The sequence below is a fragment of the Desmodus rotundus genome, chromosome 1, assembly GCF_022682495.2.
Source record: "Desmodus rotundus isolate HL8 chromosome 1, HLdesRot8A.1, whole genome shotgun sequence".
Taxonomy (NCBI): domain Eukaryota; kingdom Metazoa; phylum Chordata; class Mammalia; order Chiroptera; family Phyllostomidae; genus Desmodus; species Desmodus rotundus.
The window spans coordinates 181,015,751-181,040,945 of NC_071387.1; the positions used below are offsets into that span (position 1 = coordinate 181,015,751).

General features: G+C 41.4%; 1 protein-coding gene and 1 long non-coding RNA gene across 6 annotated transcripts in view; one reads left to right on the top strand and one right to left on the bottom strand.

The window, feature by feature from the left end:
- Positions 1-1,695: 1,695 nt before the first annotated feature.
- Positions 1,696-5,202, bottom strand: LOC128779515 (uncharacterized). 2 transcript variants are annotated; one of them, XR_008425523.2, is made up of 3 exons: positions 5,038-5,202; positions 2,742-4,175; positions 1,696-2,515 (listed from the first exon to the last, which is right to left on the bottom strand). It is a non-coding gene; the product is annotated as an uncharacterized lncRNA (long non-coding RNA). The 2 variants fall into 2 exon arrangements; XR_011650559.1 differs by having other exon boundaries at positions 2,742-5,202.
- Positions 5,203-6,742: 1,540 nt separating this feature from the next.
- Positions 6,743-25,195, top strand: part of ADAMTS16 (ADAM metallopeptidase with thrombospondin type 1 motif 16) — a 124,185-nt gene continuing 105,732 nt past the window's right edge. For 2 of the 4 annotated variants that reach the window (XM_045186399.2, XM_045186402.2), the window contains exons 1-3: positions 6,743-6,886; positions 6,974-7,079; positions 13,281-13,606. In XM_045186399.2, coding sequence (XP_045042334.2) covers positions 6,755-6,886; positions 6,974-7,079; positions 13,281-13,606 — 564 coding nt within the window. In that variant the 5' untranslated portion in view covers positions 6,743-6,754. Of the gene's footprint in view, positions 6,887-6,973; positions 7,080-13,280; positions 13,607-25,195 lie in introns of those variants that run through there. The other 2 variants (XM_045186400.2, XM_045186401.2) reach the window with 2 other exon arrangements.

Below are 25,195 nucleotides of genomic sequence, written 5' to 3' on the forward strand. Positions count from 1 at the left end.
CATTGGGGTCATACGAAGGTCAGAAGCTTGGTGTTTTGGATAGTGGCCACGTGTACAAGGCCTGGTGGGCCATAAAAGAGTCTTAGTATTTTGTTCTTGGACTTCCCTCAGCAACGGCCTAAGAGTTGCCATAATTTAGCTCAGCCTGGTAGGTTCTCCCAGTAAAAACGGTATATGTCTTTTTTACTGCTTCTCTCCTAACCCAACGTCCTCCTCACACATATTTCTTCACTGTTAGGACCAAGTCAAGGATGTGCAGAACCTACCAGTCCCTACTTTCCTTGGGCTCCTAAGGAAAGATATAAATCTGAACCATCTGGGAAGGCGCTATCAAGTCAACCTCTAGCCCCTCATAAACACAGTGTGCTAACAGAAAGGAGCAGGAGTTCTCGCTGACTGCACCCATGCCATTTTGTTCTCCTTGAGTCCCTGCCATGTTTGCGCGCAGGTTTAGGGAGGGGGATTTTATTATGAACCTGCAAACCTACTTTATTGGAGGTTTCAGTATTGCATGCCTTATGCCTCGAATCTTTGACATGTTAAAACAGGACAAAATAACCTTTGGACTGGGCCTAGAGCAGTCTTATGTCCCAAAGAACTGTTTGCAAAGATAACAAGAAAACAGCTATTTTGACTACTGGACTCATGACTGCAAGACTGAAAATTAAAGACATGGTTGACAATTAGCATTACCACATTATGCTGTCTACACCTATAGAAATGCCTCCCTTCTATTGATGAAATTGTTCCCCTTCCCTTTCTCATAAATACCCCTGGCCTTTGTCTCCTACTGTCTCGGAACAGTATTATACAGTATTTGGGCTTCCACCTGAATGAGTGTGTCAGGAATAGCTAATCCTTCTTATCTCAAATAAATGCATGTTGCCTGTCATTTTGAAAGGCCTTTTTTTTTTTTTTTCTTCAGGTTAGCGTAGGACTGTGAGGCCTAAACATGTTGGGGCTTGTATCAAAGACCACACAGGGTACTCAGAAGTCGCTGATTAATTGTAGCAGCAAGTCTCACTGCCACTTCTTCAAAATGGCACAGCATCCCAAAGGACCCACACCCACCCCTTTTTAAGCTGTCATCTCTGCCAGGCAACCAGGCTCTCACTGGTTAAATCTGCTCTCTACTCTGATGTTCTGACTGGGGCTTTGCTCTTAGCATCTACTTCTGTGCCTGAACCACCACCCCTGCCTGGGAGCCATTTCATGCCTCTTGGCTCTGCCGCATCGCTTTGCATTAACTGGCCTGTTGCTCATGTGGCCCAGCTCTGAACGCCAGTCTCCTCGCCAGGTGCCCACTGAGGTCTAGCTTCTACCTGGCCTCCCTGGTTTAGACCCTTTCTCCTGGGATCTTATCAACTCTTCCTCCCTTGTAGTCAGTTTCTGTTCTGAAGCATGACGAAGGAGAAACCCATATAATGTAAAATATATGGGCAGATTTTGAACTGAAAGTCTTAAACCCACTTCACGTTCTAAAATACAAAATTCTTGTCTTCTGAATTCTTGTCTCCTCTGAGGTGACTTCTGGGAGGTATGGTTGAGAGAAAGAGGGCATCAATTCAATGTTCACAGTGAACAAGCATTACTTCACAATTACTGAACAAGTTAGTACTTCACAATCAGTGTCCATCCCTGCTAAGAGGGACCTACTCAATGTTTGAGACATACGGAGTCTGAGAAAGCATAATCTACATTGCACTAATTTAATTTTTGTTAGTTATTATTTAGTTTATTTTCAAATTCCAAATGGCGTCAAAGCATGCTATCACACTTACCAAACTGAATTCAGGTTAAAGACCAGCCAAATTCATCAGTTCTTTTGAGGGAACAGGTAGAGAAAACTAGAAATCAAGCAGCTTTTAGTTGAATTATAAATAAGTAAAAACTGAGAGATCAAATTTCCCAAAAGAAATAATTGCTCAGTTTTCAGGAATCAGTGGAGACTTTTGTATCTTAATGATTTTGCAGACCACAGTCACTTTCTTCATAAAAGACACATTAATAATATGAAGACAAACACACTGGTCTTAATCATGTGGTTACTGAAGTGGAATTTTGTGATTTGGGAGCTTGGAGTTTTCCGTCTCATGAAGATAGAACAAGACAGCTGAGCTAAAATTGCTCAATAATGGAGTCATACTAATCAGTTGTACATGGTGGGGTTTTCCGTTTGAATCTGTCCCAGGGCATTAAGCACCACACACTGTGGGGTTTGCAGCATTGTAGATGAGACTCTTTATCTTTGAAAAGCATCGATGCTTTCCAGATGCGTTTGGAAACAGGAAGGATTGTTCTCTTCTCCCAGGATTTCTGTGAGCGGGATGGGTAGGTTGTCCAGTTAGTCAAGGTATTCACACAGGAGATACGACATGGGAAAATGAATCAGATTTGTCACGACAGATTTGCCGTGCAGTTCTTGGTCTCCAGTCAGCAGAAATGCTGAACTCTCTTCAAGGGATGAAATCTGTATTCTGGAAGGATCACTGGAACCATTTCCCATGCAAATCAACTGGATATGGAAGCAAAATTCAGGCAAAGGAAATGTTGATATTCATGTTTAATTGGTCTGTACTGATCTGATACTGTTAACTATTTATTTTATTTGTTTTATTTTTTAAAGTAGTATTATTTTGATAAATGCATTCAATTTCATTTAAATTAAAGTTTCATTAAACTTTTATAGCAATTTCTACATTTCAGGCATTGTTCTAAGTTCTTCATAAATATTAACTTACCCCACCTGGCCAGGTGACTCAGTTGATCTGGAGCATCATCTGGTACACCAAAGGCTGTGAGTTGGATGCTCAGTCAGACCACATGCCTAGGCTGTGCCCAGTCAGGGCACATAAGGCAGGTGACTGATTGATATTTCTCTCTCCCTTTCTCTGTCTCTCTCCCTCCTTTCCTCTCTCTCTACAATCAACAAACATATCCTTGGGTGAGGATTAAAAACATATATTAACTTATTCCATCCTCATATCAACCTTCTGGAGGAGGTTCTGTTTTTATCATGTCCTTCACACAAATGGGAAAACAAAGTCACTGGCAGTTAGGAAACACGCCCAGATCATATTCTGGCAGTCTCAATTTTATTATATCTCCTTGGTAAATATTTACTTTAATATTAATTGAGTAATTTAATATTTCAGTTCTTCTTTGCAGTGTGTATATACTTTTAAGAGTATATGATTGAACTTTACTACCAAAACAAAATCCAAGACTTTGTTGTGTAGTAAGCAAATTTAATCCATTGTATATATTGTTATAATTTTTGTACATCTGTTGTCACATTTATACCTTCTGATTGTCATTTCTTATTGTTATTCTGTTTGTTTTCTGTATATTCAAAATATCTTTACTTTTCTATTTCCATATACTCTTCTTATTTTAATCACGAGTATTTATTTTCCACTTTTCAATAGGATCTTACCTTAATTTTCTGATATTCAAAGTTACAAATAAAGCATCTACTCCTTAATCTGTAAGATAGAATTTCAGTAGAAATTCATTTTGCTTTTCTGCACTTTCTCCCCTTTCTGTTCCTTGAAAATATTTTGTAAAATATTAAGCATACTGTGTTTATTGACCTCACTTAGTTACATATATGCATAATTTCTTTTTCAGTAATTATCTTTGTCATTTTTATGTCAGCAGTTACCTAAACTGTCTATTTTAATTCTAAAAACTACTTATTGAATGTCCTATCTCCCAAATAATAAGCAGATAAGTGTCTCTATCTTCCCAAATCTGGAAAAAAAACTATATACTTATGATGCTTCAGGAAAACGTAATGACGAAATGCAGAGCCAAATACATCCTAAAAAAAACCAAAGACACGGACAAGTGATGATTCCATGTGGATCCGATCTGAAGGGCAAAACAGTCTACCCCAAAAATAATAAAACCAAACCTGCCCCCAGACTTCTCTGCAAAGTAAATAAATGCCAGATTACAACAGAGATGTGTTTGTGTTTGGAAGAACTGTGCTGTTGTTTATTCATGTTATTTCATGCTGATTTTGTTGTGATTCGGGAAAGGGGAATGCATTGTCAAACGTGTTCTATTGCCCCTGGTATCCCTCCTCACTGATAGTCTGACTTGAGTGAAAGTCTTCCGTCCTCTTCCTTGGAGATACTTCACTCCACGTTGGCCTGTGCTCCTCCTGGTGGCTAAAGAAAAAGGAGGAGCGGAAGGCTGAACCCTTCCCTGCTGCATGTTTAGATCACTGCACTGCACCTAACCCTAACGCATCTGCAAGCCACTGTTGTCCTTCTTATTGTGCAGGTAAGAAAACTGAGGCCCGGAGAGGGTAGATCAGCCAGAGAGAGCCTGATGGAGCATCTAGACCCACTGGTAAGAGTAGAGGCAATCCCAGACCGGGAAGGAGAGAGTAGAAACAGTCCCCTCTCAGGGCTGCATTTAGAAATTCACCTAAGAATTCACTACTAGGTTCTCTGGGCAGCCAACCAGTCCACATCCTGAGATGCAAAGCCATGTCATTAGCATAACAAAAGACACATTTAATGCTCTAAATCACTTGAGAAATTCCAAGGGTTTTAGGAGCCCTGTGCCACAAATAGAAGACCACATATGTTTATCTTAGTTTAAGTCACAAATCACATTATTGCACTGTGTTCTTGGTGTTCTTACACCAGGGTGTCAGTTCCCGTCATCTCAGCTCCCACCCTCACCCCTTCGCTAAAGTTCACCTTTGCTCTGTGGGATATAGAGACATCTGGGGTCAAAGGTGAACACTGAACTCAGCGAACAACGAAAGGAACTGGAAAAGTGTTCATCATTGTAAAGAATATTCTTTTTTTCCTCACAATGAAGAGAGACTCATTTGGTATAACTAAAAAAAAATCCTAAAAGTGAATCTTCTTATACCAGTCATTCTTTCATTGCATCTGTTTGAATTTATAAAAAGAGAGCCCCTGGGTGTTTTCATGTAATTGTAGCTAGACTTGGAGAACCGACTCCCTTGCAAGCTGCATTTGACCTAATTAGAGATGATCAGAGACCCCTACTTACCAAGCACGCAGTGCCCTGTACTCAGGACAAAGGGAAACTCTGCCTCCTGCACAACCTTTGTGTGTCCTTGATGATCAGCCCAAAGCCAGGCTCCAGTTTCCTCCCGTGTATGCTCCCTGACCGTCACACCCAGGCATACACCTGACAGGTACTGCAGAGGGGAACGGTGGCAGGTTTTCTTAAAGCCATCCTAATGCAGGCCTTTATGTAAAACATACTCACATTTTCAATAGTGTTTAAAATAAATGAATATGAGAGAATGAGGTAGAAAGAAAGATGTGGAACAGGAACTAGCCCCTGTGTAGGAGGGAGGTGCTGCTGTCAGTGCCCAGGATGGCAGGCACTGCAGGACTGCCAAAGGCAAGAGGCACCTGCAGGCTCAGGGCTAGCTGGGCAAAGCAGTCCAGAGACCATGTCCACCACTTCCTTTCCTGCCTCCTCTACAAAATGTGAGACATACAGGAGGTAACTGGCCAGGAAGGTGAAGAGCAACCAGTGTGGCAGAGCAGTCACAGGCACTAACAGGTGAGTGCACTCATCTACAAGCATATACACATCATACATGAGCACACACAAGCAGGCAGTGATGTATATGTGCATACACAAGTGCATGTACACAACCATTCACCGTGAAATGCACACACCTATGTGTACACACACAAACTGGGGAGAGATGCAGAACCAGGCCTGCTGCTCCCTGGGCCCCCTGGTGCGTCTGGCACAGCAGCCCAGTCCTTCTCGTCCAAAGGCTGCACCCAGGCCCCTAGAAACCCCAGCACAGGCACTGGCGAACAAGACCCGTCCAGAGCAGGAGTTACTCCCATGCCAGGAGCGCCGCTACATCCCAGGGCAGATGGCGCAGAGAAGGAGCTTCCTCCACCTGGAGTTCACCCATCATCTCACAAGTCCCAGAGCAACGCACACGGACTCTGATCCTCGTGTTTCTCAGGAGGCACGAGTGTCCCGGTCTGCACCCCATCTTCCCCACTGGACAGGAGCGTGGACCCAGTGGGGCCCAGGAGAGTCCAGCCACACCCTAGCCTGGGGCAGGTTTCCGCGCCTTTGGATGCGCAGGTACGACCCTCTGGGAGGGAACCTGAGAGGAGCCGGGCACAGCGAAGCTAAGCGCCGCCACACCGGTAGCCAGACAGTGTGTATGTAGAGTGATTGGCAGGACGTCCAACCTTCTCACCACCCCGCGCCCCCGGCCCCCTCTCCACCCGTGTGCCCGCCGGGCGTCCTTCGTGACTGCGGACAGGCGAGCGCCTTGGTCTTCCCTTGTCCTTTTGCCCCCGTTCTTTAACCCGCTGCCCCTTCTTCTGCTTCTGTCCCCCTATTTTCTCCCCTCCTGCCCTACTGCTCCGTTCCCCTCCTCTCCAACTCCCCTTTCTCCCTCCCCTGCTCCCCTCCTCCGTCCGCTTCCCCTCTCCTACCTTCTTCCTCTCCTCTCCTGCCTGCTTTCCAACCCCTCCCCCTGTTCTCCCACGGTGCGGGCCGCAGCTCCGCCGCCGCCACCACCGCCCCCGCTGCGGCGGGCGCCACTCCTCCCCCCCCCCCCCCCGCGCGGTGCGGAGCCGCAGTAATAACCCCCGCGGGCGGCAGAGTCACGGAGGGGAAGCCTCCTGTGCTCCAATCGGATCAGTTCGTGGGTGCCCACTTGCACCCCGCTCGGCTGCGGAACATCCCGCGGGCCCCAGACCGTCCCAAGTGCCCCGGAATGAAGCCGTGCGTTTTTCCCGCGGGGTCGCTGCTCCAGCGACGGGCTCGGGGCGCACGGGGCAGCGGGGCAATGCGGAGCCCCAGCTGCGCAGCTCTCTGGGTGCTGCTGCTGACGCAGGTGGGTGTGCAGGTGAGTCCCCGACAGTAGGGTCAGTGTCCCTCGCGGCTCCCCTCGCCTAGCCACCAGTCTCACCAAGGTGTCGCCGCTGTTTTCCAGAAGGCACCTGCGTGCGCCTTGGGACCCTCAGCGGCCTCGCCAGGGAGCCCAAGCGTCCGGCGTCCTTCCATTCCTGCGGAGTGGCCCGCCTGGGTGGAAAAGGGCGGTAAGTCGGCGAGCAGGTTTCTAATCCTTGCGATGTAACAGCTGGTGACCCTCTACCGCTGGTTTTTAAGGTGCTGTGAATGTTCATCACTCTAGGAACTCCTAAGATACTGCCCTGCTTCTTACAAGGGAGCACCTGAATCCCCTTTCACCAGTATTTTACCTTATACGTCCGTGTGAAACAGCGAGGGCTCGCCAGCGTTATTACCGCAGACACTAGCGGAAAAGGCAAGGGAATATGTTTTACTGAAAAAGCATGAAAGAGCCAAGGAGGGATCTCCAGGATGTATCAATGTATGCATCCAAGCAACGACCAAGAGCAACCCCTTCCTTCCCCCTCCTCCTGGTTTTTAAACTGAGCTCTCTGTCCTCGACTCGGAACAGGAGGCAGAGGCAGCCATTGTCTCTCAGTACTTAGATCTCAGTATCGAGGTTGATGCTCTTCATGAATCGGGGCAGTGAGCATATTGTGACATCATAAGCCATGTTCATACCCTGTGCCGTAATTTGTCACAAAAATAAATCTGATCCTTTTGCAACGTGTGGTGTTACTTTGGCTGCTGACAAGCGGCATTTAGGAATTTCCGCTGTCCTGGGAACGGACTCTTGGGTCCTGAGCTGCATCAGGGTGAAAGGGAGAACAGGTGCGGGACTTCGGCGGCTCCACAGTTCTAATCTGAGCCCCGTACACTGGCCATTACTAAATATTAGCATTCGCATTATTTTCAACAATAAATGGACATCTGAAATGTGAATAATGGCTTTTGAAGGAAGAACGAAATTGGATTATCGCAGCATAAATTCAGAAAATCTTGAAAAGTAGAGTTAATAATTAGAAGTAATTATTAGAAATAATTATTACAGTTAATAATTAGATATGGTTTCTTCACCTTGATAAAACTACATAAAGACAGTAATTTAATGGCTGCATTAATTATTGAAATTCGATTGACTATATAAATAGCAGATAAAGTAATAAATCAGATGAATGCAGGATCAGAGGACCTTTTTCAGGACCACCAGAGGGCGCTAGATGTAAATAATATAAAATATTTAAAAACTACTTTTCACTGTGTATTTAGAGCTCACCTTCTTGGGGTTGCCTGGTCCTCTCTATTGTTTCTCTTACAATGCAGTCTACAATATAATTATCCCCATTAGATGTTAATTTACCCCTCACACATAAAAAAAGATTTTTGTAAAAACTTTAGTTTTTTTAAATTATAAAAATTCCTGAAGGTCTCAAGAGAGTTTCAAAGTACTTTATGAAGTTTCCTTTAAGATAAGAACATTATAGACAGAGAACCATTTACTTCCAGGAGGGGCAGCCAAGACTTCCTGTGTAAGGGTGCTTTTCCAAACCCTGGGAGAATAGACCCCTATGGGCTGGACTGCAGCCTGGCTGGCACGCAGCTCCAATCACCAGGCACCTCAGCTCATGTCACAGCCCAGATTTTTCACGACAGCCCCTTACCTTGCTTGGTCAGAACCTGAAGTGGAAGGTGCAGTCCATCACCAATAAAGGTCTAGCTGAGTGGACAAACTGTTCTCATCCCCCAACTCCATTTGGTTTAGGTCTTTAATTCTAACAGGCTAAGCTGAGAGAGGGGGTATCTGGGATCAACCTTCACACAACCAGAGAAAGTCTTTCTACTTAGCATTGTTACCTGTTTCCATCTGCAAAAGAACAAGAATAAACTGTGTGTGGTGCCGGGGTCAGTTTACTGTATACAAGTATACAGTTATATTTGTATTAGTTAAAATAACTCTTTTGGCCATAATGTTTGTTCAATATATATTTAAAACTCTACTGCAAATTTTACTGGTTGTCTGAAGTAATTACGCAATAGGAAAGAGCACTCCATATACCCTTGGAGACAACAAAGGGTAACTAAATTGAGAAATTCTACTTTCAGACATTAGGTATGCCCATTACATTTTGGCTGATTTAGCATTGCTTTTCCTTAATAGTAGATTTACATGTTTTCTCCTTCTAATTTACCATTATAGTAAAAATTGTGGCTCTTGTTAAGAGCAGAGGCATGCCACAAATTTGCTAACTTTTTCATTCTAGAGTAAATAAAGCTCCCAGGAAGGTTTACAAGTTCCTTCGAATTTTGTTTCATTGGCCATAATAGATCTGTGTTGGTGCTCTGGAAGTTTATATTGATTTACATTCAAATATTCACATCGCATGAGGCAGGGCAGTCTCTTTCAGATCGACCAGTGGTGTAAATGTTTAACAAGAGGCTCTTTGGAGCTCAGACTTGCAACATTTGCTTGCTGTCATGGGGTCGTTATTCCCACCATGGCAGATTTCAGGATATCAATGTGATAGCACTGAAGGCAACATGAGGATGCAGTGTGCAAAACTGACTCTCCGCAGCTGGTCACGTCAGCCCGAGGACACGTACAGGTGGTCCACACCTCATGCTCTCAGTCTGAAACCAGAGTTTTCCTAGGTCTGATTCTGTGCTCAAAAAATCTTTTGAAATCAAGTAGTCCAAGGTATTGACTGAAGCAGCCCTGTGTATTTTTTTTCTCCTTAAAAAAATCTACAAAAAAAAAAATCTACATAGGACCAAGGTCTTATTTAAAGGATTCTCAGAGGTCAGGAATCACATTAAGTTTTTTCTCAAAACCACAAACCAATAGTTTGGGGGATTATAGTCTTAAAACATAAGATCAAAAGTTAGTTTAAAATTTTCAGTGTACTGAAACTATATACTGACTGCTCTCCAAATAGTATGATGAGATGCTATACTTATTTTGTCCATTCACTGAATTCTTTAGCTATGTATGACCTTTTCACGTTGATTCATATGTAACTGAGAGTGTGTATTTGATTTGAAGGACTGTCTTTTCACTACAGCAGCATTTCTCCCGCTTCGCACTGTTGACATTTTGTTGTCGATGTCTGTCCTGTGCACTGAAGACCACGCAGAAGCTTCCTTATATTCAACCCACTAGATTGCAATAGCACCACTGGCCACTCCTGCTAAGGGACAACCACAAATGTCTGTAGCCATCTGTCCTCTGAGGTGGGGAGGGAAGTAACCCCTGTTTGAGAACCACTGGAATAAATTGAAAGCCAGGTCTTCAGCCATCACCCATTGCCACACCTCACTTTCAAAAGGGATTGTTTTGCAAGCCAATTTTGCAAACTGGTTATTGAAAGTTAAAAAGTATAAACTTACAGTGGAAGTAATCATAGTACAAACAAAACTAAAATACTCAAACCTCATCATCACTTCACAATTCTTTTACTATGTTTTACTATCATCTGTGGTTGTGAGGTTATTTGCTGGGATAGCATGTGCTTGGTGGAAATACTATGTGATAGCATGCTCCTGTGAGTCTCTTCTGAAGTCCACGTTCAGTGATGTCACACATTGGTAATCGAGATCAGTCATGGTGGGAGTATTTACACCAGAGAAATTGGAAAATGCTGTAAACCAGCCTGTTTTCTTTCCCCCTAGATAACTGGTTGTCACACATTTATCAGCACAACACTGCATGTGTTAGTGTAAAGGGGTTTATCAGCCATTGTTTTAAAAAATAGATATTATCTGCCATCAAAATACAGGCCATAAGAATATAGCTTATATCATCTGGAAACAATTTGATTTTTTTAAATGGTAATTATCTTTTCACATGCAATAAATTTGTGCATTAGCCAGTGTTTGGAGCCATCCACATGCCTCTGTCCTTACTCCAGAGCCTCTGTTGGAATGGAGACAGGCTAGCGGTGATAGGGGAATACTTCCTGAGAGTCCAGGGGGGAGGGCAGGTTGACAGATAACAACAGGGCCCTGTCACACCAGCCTGTCCCCTTCGTCCAGAAGGCAGGGATGAGGAAGGCAGTTGGGCCATGCATCTTCCACTTTTGTCTTTCGGAATGGCCCATAGCAGACTGCGGTCACACACCCAGACCAGACAAACTAATCTTGATGTGTTTTCGCTTTCTTCTGTCATTGCACACAGTCTAACTGAATTTGTTTCACTGTCTCATATTCCTAAAAATTATGAAATAATTCCATGTATTTTGCCCTACGTGACACAGTACCCTGCTTTGACATATATTTCAATGGTTGATTGTCAGGTTGTCTGCCAGAACCTGCTATCTGTCTAATTTGTGCGTGGCCCACCTCACCAGTGCCCATGCATCCGCACCTGTATGCAGGGCCATGCCTGTGGGCCCTGCAATGGACCCAGAGGGTCCCACATCAAAGCTTCTGAGCAGAGGAAACAGGAAGCCTAAGGTCACAGAGGCCATAGCCAAAGCCTCAGTTATTCTACCTCTTGTTCAGATTGGGCTTCTGGCCTCAGACCCTCCCCTGCCATGGGCTTCAGCAAAGGGCTGGATAGCAAAGGGACATGTGGACAGGAACATGTCACAAAAGAGTTTTGTTTGTGAATAAAACCTTATTTTCCCATGACAAAAATTACTCGAGTACTGTTGACGTGTGACCAAATACCACTTCAGCAGGACAATGCTTTATTTTATCTAAGACTCCAAGAACCTTGTTCGGCTCACACAAAGGCGGCAAGGGCCCCAGTTTTAAGCATCCAACAGAACAGCTTCTTAACAGGGTATGTTGCTAATAAAAGAAGAACATATACACATTCTTCAGACATTAGAATCAGGATAAGAATATTAGTATCTGAGTCTCGTTAGGCACGTAAGAGGAATTTGCATTTAGAGCCTGTAAAGACTGTTCACTCATTGCAGGGGGAGAGCTTTCTAGCCTTCTCTGAGCTTCAGCTTGACATCTGTTTCAAATACGTCTTGGGAGGAAGACTTGAAGTCATACTAACCTGCTATTTTCTGATGGTTAGAGAAAATGCAGGTTAGGCAGCAGGCCCTCTTGGAAGGTACATTGGCTCATTGCTAGCATGCAAATGGAGGCTCTACGCCCTATGTTTAATTATCTGAAAGGTATAAACCAAGCTAATGCATCGTTAACTAAGAATTTTTTTAACCCCAGCCTTGACAAGTTCAGCTTTACCTGGTCTGAAAGTCCAAGTTGGAGAGTAGAAGGTGACTGACCACACAGGGACAGTTGCCCCTGACAGGAAGCCACCCCTTGCTAGACAAAGTTCTGTCCTGCTTGGGACAGAAACAACCTTTCCCCGACCTTTGGAGAGTAGAGATGATATCATTAATGATGGTACTGAAAAAACAAATCCTGGTTATAAAATGAGAATAAGTAATTTTCTCTAAGGGAGAAACCTCTTTGGAGAAGAAAACTACACTATTTCCAGGAAGGCAGTGGCGGCCACTGTCCAGGATTCGGATGCAGTTTCTCTCTGTAATTTTCACAGAGAGGAAATGACTCAGATGTGCACGGAATGCAAACTGTGAGAGTGTCTGTGACTGAAGCTCTGCAGACCTGTATGGGTGCCCGGAAATCTGATACCTCCTTGGGGTTCTCTTGACTATTTAAAAAGAAATCATTTCGCTGAATGCATTTTAGGCTAGCATACTGTAAATTAGAGTGGGAAGAAGAGTGTGCTGCACGTCTTTGAAAGGCCCCGGAGTGTGAAATATGATCAAGCGTTAAGAGCCCAGGCCCATTGGAGGGTCAACAGTGGCTTTCATTGGGAGCAAATACACATGTGAACATTTCCAAATGTTAACATCTGGGACACCTGGAATGTGTGTGCCTTCCGTCTTTTCTCCTATGTAGTCAGCGATTTAATAACTGAATATCAAAAAATAAGCAGCAAAGAAAGCCCATCATATTCATATTTTAAGTGTGTTCTGAAAAATTGGAAGCATCTTTAAGCTAAAATTTCTTAGCCATAGAGATGTTTGTAAAAAACAGAAACAATATAACTACAGGGATGTTTACACCTATGAAAATTGCTCTAAAGTAACCTTAGGAAATATAATCATCAAAGTCCATGTTTTAGTTTTGTTTGGTCTGCCATCTAGTTTTCCTTTGAAGTGTTGTGGAATCGGGTGCCTTGGTTGCAGCACATTACAGGAGCAGCCGTGACTTCCCTCGTAAAGGAAAACATTTCCTTCTTGTATGGTTCTGTGCTTCCTGCAGTTTGGACTTGTGGGTGATTGATGTAGACAATTTCTCCACTTTATTCTGAGTGAAAGTTTCATCTGGCGATAAATTGCATTTGAAAACTTTGGTGTTCTTTTCAGAATTCTGAAATTCCTTAGTCACACTGCCTCTTATCCTTTCAGAATATGACCTGGTGTCTCCCTATGAGGTTGACTACAAAGGAAACTACGTGTCCCACACAATCACACCCCCTCAGAGGAGGAAAAGAGCCCTGGCCCAGCTCAGAGGGGACTCTCTTCACCTTCGGCTGAAAGGGTCCCGGCACGACTTCCACATGGAGTTGAAGACGTCCAGCAGCCTGGTGGCTCCTGGATTTGTCATACAGACGTTGGGCAAGGGAGGCATTCAATCACTGCAGGCTTTCCAGCCCGAGGATTTCTGCTTCTATCAAGGCTCCTTACGATCCCACACCAATTCCTCCGTGGCCCTTTCAACCTGCAAAGGTTTGGTGAGTACACCTGTTGCTACCTGCAGTGAGGTAGCAGGGACAGTGATGTGTGAAAGAGGAAGGATGACCGATTTCCCTTGAAATATTTTAGCTTGATTTTCTATTATTGTAGTGCAGGCTTCTTTGATCTTAAAAGCAGGAGACAATTGCCAAGTGATCAGTCTAAAATATTCCATACTTCCTTCCTTCTTAGGCCCATTTGAAAATAACACACACGCCTCGCCTTTCATTGCCTTTGTTGTTCTAGAATAATTGTGGGAAAGAACTGCAGCTTGAAAACTGTGCATAAGAATTTATGGCCACCTGTGCAGGCATTGACTTCTTAGAGGATGGCTGTACTCATAACCACTGGTCCGTTACTAGCACTGGAGAAGTGCCCTCATTTTGAACAGAATGCAGTACTCAGATGATTGGCCGTGGTAATTATTTGATCAGAGGCTTAAAAGCACTTCACTTCTGTCATTCTGATGAGGATAATATATTTCCCAATTAGGGTGTTAATTCCAAATGGGTTGATGAATTCATGGCAGGGAAGTACTGATTTTATTGGACTGATGATTCTATTGGTGCATCCCCTATTATCTTAATATCACATTAAAACATTAAACATCATTTAGATTCTTCATGTGGTCCAGTTTGCTGGGATCCCTAGAGCATGAGGCATCTGGCCCAGTTGACAAGATACTGTGTCCCTCAGTCTGATCCAAACTGAAATCCTAATGGCTTGTCTTTTACTTTTCTTAAAATGTGTTCATATTTTTAGGAAAGAAAAGCTTATTAGATTCTTGAGTGCAAGCTCAGCAGTCACACATAATGTAGGACGAACGTAATTTAGATAGCAAAGGGAAGATGTATGAGCCAAACACCGTAAGGTCACGACCATGTTAAAGGTTTGGCAAATAGGTTCCTGAACATTTACTATATCTCTAGAAAGTGCTTTAAGTCTGCCTTAGATTTCCTTTCCTTTTGAAAAGGAGAAATCATAATCTATATATCAGAAGGATTTTGTGTATTTGTATGTGAATAGTGGATGATGAAGGATCATTTGTAACCAGGTTCTTAAAATACTGTATATTTGCAAATGCTAAATCCTGTTAATTTTTTTAAAATATTAACTTCTGCTTTTTCAGGGAATTTGGTATGGGTCAGTCTCATGTCTACTCTTATTTGTACAAGACTCTTGGTTTGAGAATGATACAGTAGAGAGTTGCCAAGGATAGGGTGGTGGTTATTTGGCAAACTTGTTAAGCATGAAGACACTGTGGCTGATTTTTTCCATGTTTTCCCAAGAAAAATAGACCTTCCTTATTACAGGGCTAAACTCTTCATGTAATGCACTAAAGGAAGGTAGTTCTTCCTTGTCTTTCTTCAACAAAGGTGTAGCCTAGAAATGGAAGCCACCTGTGTGGTAGGAAATGTGCCATGCCCTTCGGAGCTCGGTATCCTTGGATGTGTTTGCAGAGATTGGGCAAGGTGCTTTCCATTAACCCAGCAGGGGCGCAGGCTCATTGACGCTAGGGCTGCTGTGAGCCAAAGCTCTCCCAGTTCTGTGGCTGTCTTTGAACTCAAAAGAGTTAGTGAAAGCTGTAAACGGCAACTATGTGAAAATAAAGAAATGGAAAAGAACAGAATAAAGGGGCTCTGCTGGTTAATAAACACTGAAATTTAATATTTTGGTCACTAAAAGAGAAATCTGTGTGCTTCCACCATTAATCTTCCAAATATATTAATCCCAACTTCACTGACGCTCTGTCTATAGATGTTCGTAACAAATATGACCTCAAGTAGACCTACGGGTGTGAGGTTCAGGGGCTTTTGCCATATGATAAGACAAATCAAAGGCATTTTCAGGAAGAAAAAGGGAGGATAAAGAAGTCTTCTCCCTTTAGCCAGATAATAAAGAATGTTGAATGGGAATGTCCCTCCCGAGGCTGCCAAGTCTGTTATTTCTTTCCTGATTGATGGTTACCGCAGCCCTCATCTTCCAAGTCCGTTAACATATAAAGAAAACTAACATGTCTTTTAAGTTGGATGATGGGTCTTTTCTGTCAGTGTTGTTGTTCCTCACCCTTACAGATTTTGATTAAGCTCCAGGTAGATCACAGTTAAGCTTTTTTTTTTTTTTTTCAGGGTTTCTAATTGACCCAGTTATCTGAGGGGAGCCAGGAGTCAGTAGAATTCTCTTTTATTTGCTCTGTGGTCACTCACACACATTTGCAGACCCTATGGGAGAGCACTTTGAAAACAAGATCCCTGGTTATGGGAAATAACCAATATCCTATGCTTTTGATTTCATCTATAGTACAAAACTATTATCTTTAAGTGAAAATATACTGCCTAATTAAGAGTTTAGCATGCCGTATCATTCAACTAAAGAAGGTTGTTTACAGTTGGAAGACATTGCAGTTGCCAAGGTGACAAATGGTTTTTCCCCAGGTCCTCAGATTTGAGTTTGGGAACATTTATTCTAGTCCTCTGTGGAATATGTTTGGATATTGTGAGTAATGCTGCTATGAACATCTGTGTACCAGTTTTTGTGCAGAAATATGTTTCATTTTTCTTGGGTTTATACTTAGGGGGTGTAATTACTGGGTCATATGGAAATTCTATGCTTAAAATTTTGAGAAACTTCTAATCTGTTTTACACAGTAGTGGTACCATTTTCCACATACAGAGCAATGTACACGGGGTCTAACATCTCCACATTTTGGCCGACACTCGTTGTCCATCTTTTTATCATAGTCATCCTAGTGAATATGAAGTGGTATCTCATTGTGGTTTTGTTTTCCTTGACAGAGAGTATTGGTTCACAGCTTATTGTTGCTGTTATTTTTTCCCCAGCATTTTGAATATGTCATTTTACTTCCTTTTGGATCTCATTGTTTCTAATTATAAGTCAGCTGTTTATCTTACTTTAGTTTATTGTACATAGGAGTGGTTTTTCTGCTGCTGTTTTCAAGATTTTTGTCTTTGCATTTCAACATTTTTACTATAATGTGCGTTGGTGTGGGTATCTGTTGGTGTAGGTAACCCAGGAATAATGCCATTATGCATATGTTAATATGCTAATGGTCCCCACATTTCTCTGAGGATCCATTTATTTTACTTCATTGTTTTTTCTCTGGGGTCTTCAGATTGCATAATTTCTATAGGTTTATCTTAAAGTTGACTCATTCTCTTCTGGTAGTTCAAATATACTGCTAAGTTTCTGTAGTAAATTTTTTTAATTTGGATATTATGCTTTTCTACTTCATATTTCTGTTTGGTTCTCTTATATAATTTATCTTATTCTGTATTTTATGAGACATGGTCTGTAGACTTTGTCTTAATTTTTTAACTACAGTTTCCTTTGATTTTTTAAACATATTTATATAATAGTTGTTTTAAAGTCTTTGTGCACTAAGACCAATAAGCAGGTCCCCTCAGAAGCAATTTTTATTGGTGGTTTATTTTCCTGTGTATGGGTCACACTCTTTCTTTGCATGTCATATATATAAATATATATATGAACTAACATGGTACTTGTACCATAGTAGTGAAATCACATGGTACTTGTCTTTCTCTCTCTCTCTCTCTCTCTCTCTCTATATATATATATATATGGATATTGTGAGTAATATCCATATATACTCACAATATATATGTGAGTATACGTATATATATTTTTTTGCTAAAAACTAAACATTGTAATACATTGTCATAGATTAGATAATACATTGTAGCAACTCGAGATAATGACCACCTCTGCCACTCCAGGGCTTGTTATGGTTGTTCTCTTTTTAATTGTTGGTTTGGAGACTTGGCAAGCCCAGTCTTCCCGAAAGCCCGTGCTACTCTGCCTCTATTGGTGTCACACTCAGCTGTTAGCCTACACTAACTACACTAACTACTAGCTTACTGCTGTTTTTTTTACAACACCTTTTGACATAAATTGCTCCACAGTCTGACTTTATTAAAGAGAACCTCCTTTACAGGATGATGCTGCCTGCTTGTGAGACCACTCTAATACCACAGGAAATGGTATTAGGTGTCTTTTCGATGTCTTTTTCCCTGAGTCCCTGCTGAACTTCTAGTCTGTGGCCTGTTTTGCTTATTTCTGTGTGTATCATGAGGCTAACAGCCTGTTCTTAATTGCTTGCAACTACAACTCCATGATTTTTTTGGTGTTTTGTTTTGTTGTTGTTGTTGTTATTTCATTTCAGCCTTTTAATATTAGGTTAACAGACTATTGCCCATATTCTTTGGGAAATGTCTTCTTTTTTTCTTGACACAATAAATTGAGTGAATTAAACAAACACAGACTCTCACTGTTTTAATAAGAAACATATTACCACAGTCCCAATGTCTTTTTAGGAATTTGGCTCCAAACAAGATTTTCTATAAAATTATAATTTCTTGCCAACTTTTAGTTTCATTGGTTTTCTCCCTTTAGTTTAATTTTTTGAGCTCTTAAAATATCTCTAAAGCGTCTGGGTGTTATGCTTTCAAACGCTCACCAGTTTTTGGTGTAAGGAACTGAATAATTTAAAATGAAAAGTACTTCAAATCCATGGCTACTGTGCTTATAATTAATATTAAGATGTCCTTAGAGTGAAATTGAATAGGTGAATAAGCAAATAGTGTTTGATAAACTAGTAGAAATTAAAGATGTACTGTGCTTTTCCTAATGGGTATTTTTTCCTAATTGTATTCCCAGATATTCACAGACTTTCATATTTCAATAATCACATGAAAATTATTTAAAAACTAGCAGAAACTACCCTGGCCGCGGAGACTTCCCTACTAAAAGGGTTCAAAAATGCCTCCCCTGCCCGCCCCCCCCCACCCCGATTCCTGTTTCAGTGGTTCTCAGCCACAATGACCTTCTGGGAATGTCTGCATCAATGGGATCCTATATGGTAGCCACCAGGCACTTGTGGCAACTGAGCACCTGAAATACGGCTTGTTCAAAATGAGGCATCCTGTAAGTGTAAAAAATATAAAATATCCCATTAGTAATTCTTATGTTGATTTCATGTTGAAATAACATTTTAGATATATGGGATTTAGTACTATCACTAAAATTATTTTCACCTTCGCTTTTCACTTTTTTTAAAAGTAACTATTAGGAAACTTTAAATAACATATGGGGTATATAATCAATTTTGTTTTTTAATTGAATTTATTGGGATAACTTTGGTTAATAAAATTATACAGGTTTAAGTGCACAATTCTATAATACATCATCTGTATATTGCATCCTGTGTTCACCACCCAGTCAAACCTCCTTCCATCAGCATTATCCACCCTTTATACTCTACTACTTGCCCCCACCCTGTTTCCCTCTGGCAAGCACCATATTGTTGTCTGTGTCTGCTCTTTTTTTTTTTTTTGCTTAATCTTATTATCTTTTTCACCCAGCTCCTCAACCCCTCTCCAATCTGACTGCTGAATCTGTTCTCTGCATCTACAAGTCTGCTTCTATTTTATTAGTTTGTTTTGTTCCTGAGATTCCACATAATAGTGAAATCACATGGTGCTTCTCTTTCTCTTATTTCACTTACCTGGTCTTCCTCCAGAGCCTTCTGAAAAAAGACTGTACAGTGGGGCCAGGCTGGCCACAACCCACAGACCTTCCACAAAACACAAGCTTGATGGGGCCAGTCAACCAGGGTCAGGAGGACCAAGCTTATGGGTCTCCTGCTTGGGGGTAGTGCAGTTAGGCACTTACTGAGGGAGAGTGGCCCTTCCTCCATAGACATACCACTCAGTCTCTGTCAGAGTCTCCAACCCTAGTTTCCCCTGGGAGGAGCACACTGCAAGCTCAGGTTGGGTGCAGCCAGCCAGCACCACTGCAGGAGCCAGCACAACATGGTAGAGTCCCCCAGGGACTCAAAAGTTAGGTCAAAAGAATCTCCTACTGGGAGCAGGGCCTGCAAGGAGGGCAAAAACATCCCTTTTCCACCATGCTTTAGCCACACAACCCACTGGCTGTCTAATTCCTGGATAACAGCCTTTGAGGGAGATGTGCTCAGAAGGTACCAGGGCTGTGCAGCACCCCTTTTCCCCCACAGAACTGAGCTCAGCGTGGCAGGGCGATTGTGAATGGGAAAGACAAATCAAAAGTCTCCCACTGGGGGTGGCTCTGGCTGAGCCCACCGGAGGGGATAGGCAAGGACATCCCATAACCCCAGCACCATAACAGCTCCATGGTTTTTAATAATGCCCTAGGCATAAACATTCACATGCTCTTTTCCAAATAAAGTCAGCTGTTTTAGGTAAGCTCCTTGTTTTTTTAGCTTGCCTCTCCTCCTGGGCAAAATGTGGGCTGGTACTGTCTTGCTTGTTCCAGAATAACATTCCTTCCCGTTCTATGAGTGGAGCTCCGGGTGGGGAGGGTATCACCTGGTCTTCCCTGCTTTTGCTTCCTGGGCTGAAACCTCTGTGTTACAAAAGAACTGGGATGGGGGTATTCTGCTTTCTGTTTTTCTGTTTGCTGAGTCTGGAGTAGAGCTTCTACTCTGTGAGTAGGGGCTGTGTTGGTAGAAGGGAAATGGGTGCTCATGGTCATGCCTGCCTGGAATAGAGCTTCTGAAATACAGATCTGGGAAGATGAGAGATGCTGGTGGCTTATTCTTCCTGACATGAAAGTATAGCTCTAGAATGGGAGTGAGGGGAGAGGAGCCCTTGTCTCCTTGGCTGCACATGCCTGGAGTAAAGCTCTGTCACACTGCGCAGAGAACAGGGTGACTATGTGACCAGATCATGGCTTAAGTGCTACCAAATTTAACCATGTTTTTCTCAGTTTACTAAATTTAATTCAATAAATCATTCTCTATTGTTTATGCCCTTAGAACAATTTACAGAGACTTTAAATGGGTATGTGTATGTGTTATGTGTTATGTGTGGCTTGTGTACATAATATTTAGCAGTTAAATGGTTGTTTCAGTTAAATGGAGAGACTGTCTGCCAAACCCACACTGCCATTCTATAAGTCAGTCTGTGCTAGGTGCTTCTATTAACACATTTTAGAGATTACTTCCCCCAAACCATTTTATCACCCCCATTTTACAGATAACCCCTAAGATCATTCTTAAAAGAGTAGAATTTGGACCTAAGTGGCCTGATTCCAGAACCAGCACCTAAACCATAATACCATTATTCTTCCCTCGATCGTGAGGCCATTGCTGCCTAAGAGAGACCTGCAAGATCATTCACATGACTTTTCATTGTGCCCCCATTAATTCCCCATAAAGTGTGATGATTTTCTCATTTGATTTATACCTTAATGCCATATCCTGGGACATCTAGCCCTCTCTGAGCTTAGTGGCTCCATTTGTAATATATCAGGGGCTTCTATGAAAATACATGTATTTATTCCATAATTATTTATTTACATGTTTGTTTTTTGATATTAGGGGGTAAACTCTTTAAGACACCTTGTATAATTTATTTTTGTATCCCTAAGTTTCTGTAAATGCTAACCAAAATTATTTTTTATTTTGTAATGTATGGTTGTATTTCAAGTTTACAAACAAAAAATACTATATCTTCTCAACCTCTATTGAAGTATGAATAAACATAAAGTTAATTTTATAATCTAATTATCTGATATCTTTCCATAACTAATGCAAAAAGCTCTAAATTTTCTTTCGAAGCGTATATTTTATTTAGAAATGGTTAATTCATATGCTATCTGACATTTTTTAAAACTCACTTTAGTCAATGCTTTTAAATGAGTTTTCATAGAAATATTTTCTGTTTCAAGATTAGATTTTTTAAAAGATTTCATGCAAGTTCTGCTTGGATTAGCACTTTAGTGATGATAATAATAATAATAATAACAACAACAACAATAATATCAAATCCTTGGAACAAAATCTGAATGAACTTTAGCTCCTTTTGCATAAAACATAATGTTTGTTACAATATTAATCCATAGGATACATATCACTTCCCCTAAAATGTAATTATTCATGTTTTTAACAATGATGGAAAACTTATAAATGCCACAGTTCTCAGGTCTCTTTAAGAATTTCCTCACTTGGTTGGAGACTTACTCTGGACCCTGGTTTGAATTATACAAGGTTTTATTTCCAGCCACAAACTCCAGGGATTCTCTGGAAACTTTAGTCATTGAGAGTTTCTGTAAAGCACCTAATAAATCCTAGAAAACTATCTGAAATATTGCCAAAATTTCAATGATGTTGAAAAATGTTCATGAGCTAGAAAAATAAAACAGAAGTATAAAGGAAGAATCAACATGGAGATTGTCAGAAGAGATAACATGAGTTTTAAAGGAAAACTGTCGCTCTGGAAAGGCTGGTGGTGGTATACCCTGGTGAAAATATGTCAGTCTTGGGAAGCATGTGGGAGGTTTTTAGATAAAGTGTGACCAAGATTTGTGGATATTAGGACATTTAAAAAGTGAGTGTGGGGAACTGACTGAATAAAAGTACTCAATAATTACATAAATATAGTAAAAAAATGAAATTGACAATGAATGTGTTAATTACTACAAAGGGATCAAAAGAATGCTTTATAAGATAATCTTTTATATTTGAAGGGACCACATATTGTTCTATTAGCTTGCCATTAGTTGTAAACAAAAATTAGATGATTACAGAAAATGACCTATAAAACTTACGGTTTTGTTCCACTTTCCTTTTTTTCAGGTTTGAACCTGAGATACCAAGGGATAGACTGACTTGGCCAATATTAGAAAGCCAGGTGGAGATTAAACAGTTGTAAGAGACATTTCTTCAAATTCTCTGTCCAGTGGTGTTTTCACTGACACACAGTCTATGCTATTTCTTTTACATTATAAGGAGTAGCCAGTTAAGGGAATTTAGCTGTTGGCATATATGTCAGAGAATTTAAAAATAAACCAAGAACTTTGTGGTCTGGAGGCCTAGGCCATGCACCAGTGGGGAGAGAACAGACTGGTTAGTGGTCGGTGCTTCTGATACCCCTGTGTTGGTTTATGCTTCTCTCTCACCACCAAGGACAAACCTCATACTGACCCGCATCATGGTCACTAGAGTACTTTGCCGTAAGGATCTTTGCAATAGTGCTCCACACTCAGTATGACCAGGATTTTCTTCATGGACAAGATCAGCCTCAAAATGCAGAAAGAATCCCCTTGGAAGAGCAGGAATGTGATCCCTGTGGTTGTTCCCCCCGGAGGATGAGCCAAGTCTGGGATTCTCCGAAGGACAGTGACTATTTCCAACAACATCCAGCTCAGAGAGAGTAAAAGCAGAGGCCACATGAAACCAATGTCTTTAAAGTAGGGTCTTTCTTGACTGACGTTCAACAAGAATAGGCTGAATGGATCTGTTCAGCACATATATGACAGTTTTTCTTCTTAAATGTCACTGTTACTATGAGGACTTCCCTGGCTCACCCATCTAAAATGACCTCTTCTTTCTCCTGCCACACATACTTCCTCTTCTTTTCCCTGCTTTACTTTCCTGCTTAGTTTTTAATCAATATCTGTATCAATCATAGTCCATTTAGGAAACAGAAACCAAGAAGTCTGTAGGGAGCAGACAGGAAGTCTATAGGAGGCTAACAGGAAGTCCAAAGGGATCAGACAGGAAGACTATAGGATGATAGTGTAGTGATTGCAGGGGTGAGGTGTGAAGGTGGAAGAGGGTATAGGGAGTATAATTGTCATGGGGGGAAAATAAAATAAAATAAAGTAAAATATAATAAAATAAAATACTCTAGAAAGCCAAGAGGAAGTCCACAGGGAGCCAACACAAAGTCTATAAGGGACCGATAGGAAGTAAATGGAGCTGACAGGAAGTCCAACCAGCAAAGAGGAAGTCTTTTGGGAGCAAACAGAAAGACCACAAGGAGCAGAGGGGAAGGAGCAAGATTTTTCACCTTCCTCAATGGTCTGGTCCTTCATCGTGTGGCCTATTGACAGAGGTGAATGAAGAGTAGGTAGTAGAACAGAAATAGGATTTATAGAGTTTCAACCTCAATATTACAAAGCAGAGTTTAAAAGGACAGTTTGGAGTTAAGGGTGATTTCTTAATGCTAAGCAATCTACCTACTATGCTAAATACTGAGATTATAGCAGGAATTTATGTTTGACTTCTTCCTGCTTTATCCCCAGCACTTCCAATAGGGCTTGGCACATAGTAAAGCCCTATTGGAGCTTTACTTAGCTCTTAATAAAACTTATTCAATAAATGAGTAATTTTTTAAATAGGGAGACAAGAATCCTGGTGCTCTGCAAAAATTATTTGCACAGTAGTTGTCTGGAGGGGGGAAACGGGAACTCTGAAAAATTAAAGTAGTGGGGACATCCCAACCCTAGGGAAAGGACTAGAATTCGGCATGCCTGTTCCTGTGTGGGGATGGAGCTCTCAGACCCAGTTCATGCGGACATTCCTCCCCTGCAGAGGGCTGTACTTGCCATTGTTACTGATTTGACTGGAGTGAAGTCTCCTTTGTAGCTTACCTGGAGGGAGAAGAAGCACATTTCCTCACTATACCTGGAATTTGTATTGTATGACTTATGGTACAGGATTAAATAGACACTCAAGGGGTGGTGTGTGCAAGTTTGTGTTTGTGTTGTCAGTGTCTGTGAGTTCGGTTACTCCAAATGACTCCTGAAGGGGAAATCAGGGTATCATCATCTGTAGGCCTGAGGCCAGAGTCTGTATTCAGGTGAACTTACACATGCGGAGGAGTCCTGTCCTTGCTCATTTCGGACAACAGTCACTGAGGACTCTCACGCCACCTGTCAGGTTCCCTGAGTCTCTGCCCTGAACCAGAAGACAGTAGGTGCACTTGTTCTTCTGTTGACGCTCTGTTACTCAAGTGTTCCAGGCATGTGTCATCTTTACTGCTTTTGAGTCTTTTGTCAGTTAACAGCAGTCATCGTTTGTCATTTATTGCACATATTTGTCACTATGTTTTAAAGTTGTTGGGGTTTTTTTGGAAGAGCATTTTGTGTTTTAGGACATTAAGTCTAGTAAATCTGGTATTTTAAATTAGTGACAAAATCAGTGCTAATTTTATATTTCCTTTTCTGTAATTTCTGTGAAATTTCAGAAAAACTAAATAAAATACCTCATTTGAAAAATTACAACCTAAATAATTGTAGGCAGGATTCTCTTTTTTTTTGGTGTAGTTAATTGACAGTAAATGGATGTATCAAATGTGGAATTCACTGTTGATATATAAAAAAGTTACCAGTTTTTAAACAAAAATTAAAGTAAGACAAAACCTAAAAAATGTAATCCACATGGTATCACCAGATTTACAGCAAGGCTAAAATGTTTGGTTGCCTTTAGGTTACAAATTGCGCTAACATAGTGGGAAGCTTTAATAAGCAGTGCCATAATCTATCCAAGCATTCCATTTTTTGTCATTGAATAGTTAAATCTCTATTTCATTAAGACATTAAAAAATTGGAGCAAAACATATGAAGCAAAATATATTTTAAGCAATTGGTGATTTCTTTAAGTGAAAAGTCTATGAGAAATATTTGCCCTGATGATTTTAGGGTCCTTTTATTCCATAATAATTTAAATTTTCACGTGAGTGCATTGTATCTTTTTCTCGTAGGTAAAAGTTAGGGGTTCTCCCTTA